General features: G+C 41.3%; 2 protein-coding genes across 2 annotated transcripts; one reads left to right on the forward strand and one right to left on the reverse strand.

The window, feature by feature from the left end:
- Positions 1-3,979: 3,979 nt before the first annotated feature.
- Ndufa1 (NADH:ubiquinone oxidoreductase subunit A1) lies at positions 3,980-6,718 on the reverse strand. The gene is made up of 3 exons (XM_021661019.2): positions 6,543-6,718; positions 5,729-5,818; positions 3,980-4,131 (listed from the first exon to the last, which is right to left on the reverse strand). Exons 1-3 carry the CDS (start codon positions 6,642-6,644, stop codon positions 4,111-4,113), a joined length of 213 nt encoding a protein of 70 aa, XP_021516694.1. The 5' UTR covers positions 6,645-6,718; the 3' UTR covers positions 3,980-4,110.
- A 17-nt stretch (positions 6,719-6,735) lies between these two features.
- On the forward strand, positions 6,736-7,969 carry Rnf113a (ring finger protein 113A). The gene is given in 5 exon segments (XM_021661018.2): positions 6,736-7,283; positions 7,285-7,328; positions 7,331-7,725; positions 7,727-7,776; positions 7,778-7,969. Coding segments are annotated over 5 exon segments (972 nt in total). The 5' UTR covers positions 6,736-6,942; the 3' UTR covers positions 7,920-7,969.
- Positions 7,970-8,440: the final 471 nt, after the last annotated feature.

An 8,440-nucleotide genomic window follows, 5' to 3' on the forward strand; every position in this document is an offset into this window, starting at 1 on the left:
TGCAGCATGTGCACACAGTAGGAACTATGAAGTGAAGGTAAGTCAGATTCCTCACACAATGACTCACAGTCTAGTGAGGAAGGTAGAGGGCTGACATATAAAGGTAAATAGCAATTGACCATGGTGGTGCACACATGTAATCCCATTACATGGAAGGTAAAATGTCTTCCTACCAAGGAATAAATCAATAGATGATACAAAAGTGGATTGGAAGCCAGGGCCTTGTAGATGATAGGTAAGCCCTCTACCACTGAACCATATCCTTGGGATACCAATTAGAATTTTGAACTCTGCAGGAACCACTCAGAAAAAGAACAAGGGAAAATAAGTTTCCATATTTTTTTTAGCCATTTTTGAAGAACTATAAATATCTTAATATCTACTACAAAGGTCATTGTAAGGCCAGTTGTGAAGTATTAGTTTACCATGCAGAAATGGCTGTTTGGTATTATGTCCATAATTTTACATGCTTTAATTGTCTTCTCTTAAAAATCTTTATAGTAGGGGTGTTTTCAGTGCACCTATTTCTACATACCCATGTCTGCAATACTTGGAGAAGGCAGAAAAGGGCCTCAGATCCTCAGGGACTGGAGTTACAGATGTTGAGGAGTGCAACACTGGTACTAGGCACTAAACCCAGGTCCAGTACAAGAGCAGCCAGGGCCTATACTCTTTATTGCTGAGCCACCTCTCCAGTTTCATCTTGTTTTCAGCAGTAAAGCCGCATTGCTTGTTCTTGAATACTCTTATTTATGGCTATTTGTGTGTGGGTGCCCACTTCTGGAGCAGTAGTTAGATACAGGCAGTTGTGAACTGCCTAGGATGTGCTTGGAACTGAACTTGGGTCCCCTGAAAGAAGAGCAAGCACTTTTGCAGCTAAGCAATCTCTCCAGATCCAACTGCTTGGTCTTACACAGTTTGGATTTTTTTTTGGCTGGTCTTTTGTTTGTTTCAAATTTTATTTCAGACAATTTTTTCATGAATCATGCTCTTTATTACAGAGGTTTTCAAAATGCCTTTGCCTTATCTCAAAAACAAAACAAAAACCAAACCAAAACAACAAAACCCACTATTGCCAAATTGTGCTTTTTTACATGTGTATGAGTGATTTGTGTATATCTGTGAACCACTTGTGTGCCTTGTGCTTCTGCAGGCCACAAGAGGATGTCAGGCTCCCTAGAATTGGAGTAAGAGGTTGTGAGCTGCCATGTGGGTGCTGGGAATTGAACCTGGGTCATCTACAAGAGCAGCCAGCGCTATTAACCTCTGGGTCACCCTTCCAGCCCCTACCTTAGGTTTTAGTAATTTACCAGTATCACTGTTATCAGACATCAAAAATAAAAGGCCCTGCTATTTTTTTATTAACCTTGATCATATTATTTGTATTTGATATCTTCAGTGATGATTTCTCTTCCACAGTACCTTTAAATAATGACACTTCAACATCTAAGCTCATACCTGTGTTGGGAACAAGCAAAAGAAACTTAGAGTAAGTACTAAGATTTTGTTTTCAGACTCCATTTAAACATAGGGAAAAACTAATTCAAGGTCCAAGCTCTAGGAAAGCTGGGGACTTTCCAATAGCCGAACAGCTTCTGTTGTAAGGAGACAGTTGTCTGAATCTAGACATCTCTGGAAAAATTCTTCATCTTCCTGACAGGTTCAAGCAAGTTCATGTTCACAAGCCCAGGAACTTCTCCAAATATTTTTTTTTTTTTTTGGTCATCTGGTAAGAATATAGAAATTGCTTATTTAAACCAAGATATATAAGCTATAAAACTATATAACCAATTGCCTCTTATGCCCTAATTAACTACGTGCAGCTGACCTGCTCCTTTGTTTCCCTTATCACTCTGAGCTCTAGACCAAATGTCTAGGGAAGTAATTAAGGGACTTGAGGCCAGGTGCCCTGGATCAGGCCCAGCCTCCAACAGAAACTCCCTTGCTTATCCCATAATCTTAAAATTTGATTGGATGACCCTGACATTTACCAGATTCCCCTTGCCTTGCCATTTACACCCTTTAAATATGCAATACAGCTTCCCCCCTGGGATGTAGTTCAGATCCCAAAAGTGGCCGCCTCCCTCCAAGAGCAGAAAATAATGCTTGCATTTTAAGCTTCTGTCTCTGAAGTGAGTTTTATCGGTTTCCACTCCAAACCCAACACCTCATGTACTCCTTCGACCAGGCAGGTTGAGACTTATGTGTGGATTAGAAGGTAATATCATGGTCTGAGTTCAACTGTACATGTGGAAGACAACTTTTGGGAGTCAGTTTTCTCCTTCCACTTTGTTTAATGGCAGGGTCTCCTTACCTTTATACTTTATACTCCAGGCTAGATGGTCTCAAGGTTCCAGACGATTCTCCTGTCTCTGCCTCTCATCTTGCAACACGAGTACTGTGATTACAGACACATTCTTAACATCTAGCTTTTTTTTTAAATAGTTAGTTTAAAGTTTGTCCATCACTCTGCGTGTAGGTATGTGCCTAAGTGAATACTGGTGCCCCTGAAGTCCACAAGATGTTAGATCCTCTGGATCTGGAGTTGGAGATGACTCTAACCACCCACCATGGATGCTGGGAACTGAACTCAGGTTCTCTACAAGAACAGTGAGAACATTTAACCACGGAGCCATCTCTCCAGCCCTAAGTTCTTTTTAAAAAATGAGTTCTGGGGATTGAACTCAGGTAATTAGGCTTGCAAAGCTAGTATTTTTACCAGCTAGACATCTTGCTTACTTGGTTGAGACTTTTGGTCCCTGGATAGATAAGGTCTATGTCCCTGCTCAACACAGAAATCTCACAAGGGTTTTCAGATCCTTGCAACCTTTAATAGATCAAAGTCTCAGAGGAGGAAACTGAGGCAGTATAGAAAGGGACAATTATGGGGACACAGGAAAAGAGCCCCTCACCCTGGAGTCTGACTGAAACCTCTTTCCAGTTGAAAAGAATTGTAGCACAAGTAATAAGATTTGCTGTATAGGTTGTCAACATTAAGGATATTATTCCTGGGCTGGAGAGATGGCTCGGAGGTTAAGAACACTGGCTGTTCTTCCAAAGGTCCTGAGTTCAATTCCTAGCAACCATATGGTGGCTCACAACCACCTGAGATCTGGTGACTTCTTTTGGTGTGTAGGTAGAACACTGTATAAAAATAGTAAGTCTTTTTAAAAAAGTTTATTCCTTTTTATATCGATATGTTAAAATAGCAATGAACTAGACTTAAGGCCTGAATGTGTATAACTTTGGAGAGGGACTGAATATTTTCTAGGAATCTCAAACAAGATAATTAACATTTAGAGTGAAGATAACCTAGCTCAACTTTTATTTTATCACTATAATCTGGATTATAATCCCCCAGAACTAATTTATGATATCATTAGGTTTCTTAGCAACTCTTTAAAGATCACAACTTCAAAACCTACTGTACTGTTTAGCTTTATGCCAATTTAATACAAGCTGGAGCCATGAGAGAGCCTCAACTGAGAAAATGTCTCTATATGATCTCATTGTGGGGAAGCCTGTGGGGCATTTTCTTAATTAGTGATTCGTGGGGGAGGACACAGACCATGTGGGTGGTGTCATCCCTGGGCTGGTGTCTTAGGTTCTATAAAAGTGAAGAGGCAGAGCAAGGCCATGGAGAGCAAACCAGTAAGCACCACACCTCCACAGACTTTGTATCAGCTCCTGTCTTCAGGTTCCTGCCCTGGTTTGGATGAAGAACTGTTATATCTAACTGTGAGTGGAATAAAACCTTTCCTCTTCAAGTTACCTTTGGTCATGAGGTTTCATCACAGCAACAGTAACCCTAACTAAGACACCTACCAAAATCCTACATATGACTCTTCAAGGAGCTCATACCCACACTCTCAGATGTGTCTTGGTTTCTTCAGAGTGCCTCTATTTCTGTCTCAACCTTCATGCCTCTGCCTATATCAAATCATATTTACTAAACCCTGACTTAACTTCATAAAAAGACTTTGGATTTAATTTTTTTTTATTAAGCATCACATAATATGCACATGGTATGTAATATGCTGCATAGCCTTCTAGCAGGAACAGATGACCATAGCTGAAAACTTTTTTTTCAGCAGCCAGGAAAATGCTTCCTTAGTCAATATTCTCCAGGCCCTGTAAAAGAGTTTGAAAAAGAGAATCTGAGGATTCTGTTCCCATAAAAATGTAGCATGCTATTTCCAGTATCATAGATTGGCATTCTGTTATTAAAACTAGTGGTTTCACATCCTGCATTTCTCTAACTGCAATAATATAAACTAAATTGGCTTCATAATCATTAAAGAATGACCACTAGACAATGACCCCAGCCCCTAGCCACATCTGAGACAGGTTGTACTCAAACTCATTCACTTGCCTCTGCCCCCAAAACACTGGGATTAAAGGAGTGTAACACTGCATTATGTCTGTATTTTTTTTTTTTTGTCAAGGTCTCACTTCCTATGTAACACAAAGTGAACTCCCGATCCTCCTTCCTCCAGCTCCCAAAAGTTAGGATTGTGGGATGCAACACCTCATTTTTTGACAGCAGCATACATATTACTATATATGAAAAGCTCCTTCCTTCATCCTAACTGGAATTACAGTCAAGCAATTATTCACTTCCTGAATCCTCATATATAGTTCCCTCCATGAATTAGGACAAAACAGTAAATTGTCTCACAAAATAGCACTTGAACACAAGGTAAATTCTATTTTCCTCATTCAAATTTTTCATAATGATTTGGAAACTCAATGAAGTTAGAAATCACCTGATTCTGTCTCAAGAGAACAAAAACCACTTTCTTAAGTCAGACAAGTAGTAGCAGAGTCAAAATTCAGTAAAATGACCCCAACTCCAAAAATTTTGCCCCATAAACATTCAAAGACCTCCTAAAGTACACATAGTGTTGCAAATCTGTAATGCTAATCCCAGCATGCAGGAGGTAAGGACAGGAAGTTTGCTTTGAGTTTGAGGCTACCATAGTCTACACAGCAGACTCCAGACCAGCCAGGCCTATATAACAAGTGCCAGACTCCAAACAAAAGCAATAGCAAAACCAAAAAACCTTTCAGCAGGATAAATGGAAGCATGGAACACCAAGGGATAGACTTTTTAAAAGGCAGATAATCTACCTTCATGTATATGAGATTTGATTCTGAGACATCAAAGAACTGAGCCCCTGAGCAGTACTTTTTACTCATTATAACCATGTCTTCTCATAAAAGGAACACAAAATCTACCTAGGTTCATTGTGGGGAGCCCATGAGGTAGGAGCAAGTAAAGAGATTTAAGAAACTGGAAGAATTATGAGGGTGAGAGGCACTTGCATGCAGACTTGGCAACATGAGTTGGAGTCCCAGATCCAACAAGGTGGCAGGAGAGACCTGACTACGTTCAGATTGTTGTCTGACCTCCACACGCAACCTGCACTCACAAATTCAAAATGCACACATACACAAATAAATTTAGAAGTAATTATAAAGATAAAATGGTCTTACAAGTTATTAAAATATATCATTAAGTTGATTAATGTTAAAATGCTACTTGGCTATTTTGACCTATAAAAATAAGCTTCACAGAATCCAATCATACATAAAACCATATTAATTCTTTTTTATGGATAAAAGACTATATACCTCACTAGTAAAAAAAAAAAAAAGCAAATTAAATGAGCACTGTATGACCTTAGAGAAGGCATTACCAGAACCCACAATCTTTCAGTCATCTTACCCTTGACACATGATAACAATTGACTCCAGACACACGTCTATCTCGTTCCATCAAATACCACTGGTAGTGAAGTCGGGCAACCCTTTTTTCCTTCAAATAAAGAACAATGCAGTTTATAAATATGCGTGACCCAGTAAAAACATATATCAAACAAAATTTCTTAAATGAGGCACTAGGGGTTAAAGAGAGAGAAACTCAGTGGTTATGAGCACCTGCCTGTTATTCTGGGGGCTTCCAGTATCAACATGGGTTATTGTGTGTGTGTGTGTATCATAACTGCCTTTAACTAGAGTCCAGGGGATATTCATTCCCTTTTTCTATTCTTCATGCATGCATACTGAGAGCAACAGACACAATTTTACAAAAATAAGCCTTTGCAAAAAGAAACGATTTACTAGAAAAATAGAATCATTATTAAAATAAAAGCGAAACGAACAATACAAAGCCAACATCTTCTAAATAAAACCACACTTCTTATATTTCCTCTTTCTTTTTCTTGCGGGGGGGCCACCACTGCCTTTTTTCTTTCTGTTTTTTTTTTTTTTTTTTTTTTTCTCTTTAATTTTTTTTCTAACTGTTGAATAGATATTTTGCCTTTTGGGCCACTCTTCTTCAACAAATAACTAGCTACATTTTGGTAAAGTAAAAGGTGGAATCCGCAAGTCTCCGCTTTCAGGCAACACCAAGAGGAGGACTCACTTAAATGTCCTCACCTCCACAGAGCTGCTGCGCATCCAAAAGGCCACTGTATTTCACCGCCCCTAGAACAACTCCGGTCCACAAAGCCCAGCCATGTCTCCCTCGGCCGCCTTACCTTGCCCCCGTTGGTGAACCTGTGGATGTACGCAGTGGACACTCCGGGGATGACCAAGCACACCCCCATGACGGCAAGGCCAGGAAGAATCTCGAACCACATCACTGCACTGTGACTCACACGCCAAACAGTCACCAGCTCCTCAGAGGTGACCGGCTTTGCCTCATTTCCGGCAGAACAAGGGAGGGGCGGTGCCTCATACGTTTCGGGAGGAAGCGACGGCGGCTGCAGGGGCTCAAAAGTAACTGATGAATCTGGCCTGGCAACCGTTCCCAGGCATTGTTTTCTGTGCTGTTCCTTGCCCTCCGGTCTGATTCACTGCCGCCGAGACCACAAAGCGTGACAGACAAAGCAAAGCGGCCCCGTACGCCGTGGCAGTTTCAGAGCTTGGTGATATCTAATGGCGGAGCAACTTTCTCCAGGGAATTCGACCGGTCAGGTGTGTACTTTCCTCTACAAAAAGCCTAGGCAGAAAGGAGCAGTTGCGGGCCGCCGAAAGCGACAGCTCTGTGATGCGGGGTCGGGGGACAGCGGCAGCAGCAGTGACGAAGGCAGCGCTGTGGTCTGCCCGGAGAAGAAGCAGGCGACCCACAATGCGTTGATTCAAAAGATGTGTGGCAGCGGTAAACAGAAGGCGAACTAAGGTGGCTTGGAAGGTCACAGCATGGTCTACAAGTCTACCCATTGGGCAAAACCCGTGGGACCCAAGAATATGGGTGTGACCGCTGTCTAGGAACTGGACTGAGAAGGAGCGAGATGCACAGTCCATCTTTGAACGGAGCCAGAGTGGGAGGAGCTGAGGGGCAAAGAAGACAACAAGATCTATCGGGGAATCAATAATTATCAGAAATACGTGAAGCCCAAGGATACATCCATGGGCAATGCCTCCTGCGGGATGGTGAAGAAGGGCTCCGAGCATCTACATGCTACTGTGCAGTGGGACATCTGTAAGGACTACCAGGAGACTGGATTCTGCGGTTTCGGGGACAGCTGCAAATTCCTTCATGACCGTTCAGATTACGAGCACTGGTTGCAGGTCGAATGTGAGCTTGTTGAGGGTCGCTACGGTGTCTATGAGGATGAAAACTACGAAGTGGAAAGTGATGATGAGGAAATACCATTCAAGTGGATGTGCATCTGTCGCCAGACCTTCCAAAACCCAGTAGTCACCAAGTGTAGGCATTAATTTTTGTGAGAGCTGTGCATTGCAGCATTTCTATACCACCTTGCACTGCTCTCTCTAACCAGCAGACCAATGGTGTCTTCAGTCCAGTGAAAGAATTGATTGTTAAACTGGGAAAGCATAGAGCTGAAGTGGAGGGTGGTGCTTCTGATTTCTTAGAAGACCCCAAGGAGAGTCCAGTTTCCATTATTTAGATTTTTCATAATTCTCAGTCTCAAAATAAATATTTTATTGTTTCTTAAAATCTTTTGGAATCTTTCTTTTTTTAAGGGAAGTAGCAGAGAAGGCAGGCGATGGAGTAGGGCCCTGGGTGAAAAGCTTCAAGACAGGTATTTATTTGTACTTTTAACCCTGAAATAAATATTCCACTGGTATTTTCAGAGCCCTATGGCATAAGTTATGTGGCTGGGAGAAGTTCTTGAAAAAAGCTACGATTTACTCGAGGGAATCAAAGTTGTGATGAAATTAAGAGCTGAACCTATTTATTATATCACATTTCTATAGTACTTAATAGTTTGGAAATTGTTTTAATGCTTTATGGTTTGGAAGCAAGTACTGTTTTAAAATGCACATTTGGAGGTCTTGAGTCAGTCCTTGATCTCTTTGAGAATGTTTCTTGCAATCTTTGGAAAAGCATCATCCATGCTCACTTTGAAGCACCTATAGGTAACCCCTGTTTCCACAGATGATGGATGTGCTCTTTGTTGAGCTGTCT

Source organism: Meriones unguiculatus, chromosome X (genome assembly GCF_030254825.1).
Source record: "Meriones unguiculatus strain TT.TT164.6M chromosome X, Bangor_MerUng_6.1, whole genome shotgun sequence".
Taxonomy (NCBI): Eukaryota; Metazoa; Chordata; class Mammalia; order Rodentia; family Muridae; genus Meriones; species Meriones unguiculatus.

Coding starts and splice junctions, on each gene's coding strand:
- Ndufa1 (XM_021661019.2), bottom strand. CDS start 6,644: ATGTGGTTCGAGATTCTTCCTGGCCTTGCCGTCATGGGGGTGTGCTTG. Junction 5,819..6,542: donor GGTTCACCAACGGGGGCAAG/GTAAGGCGGCCG, acceptor CTTTATTTGAAG/GAAAAAAGGGTTGCCCGACT. Junction 4,132..5,728: donor ATTGTTATCATGTGTCAAGG/GTAAGATGACTG, acceptor ACTCTTTTACAG/GGCCTGGAGAATATTGACTA.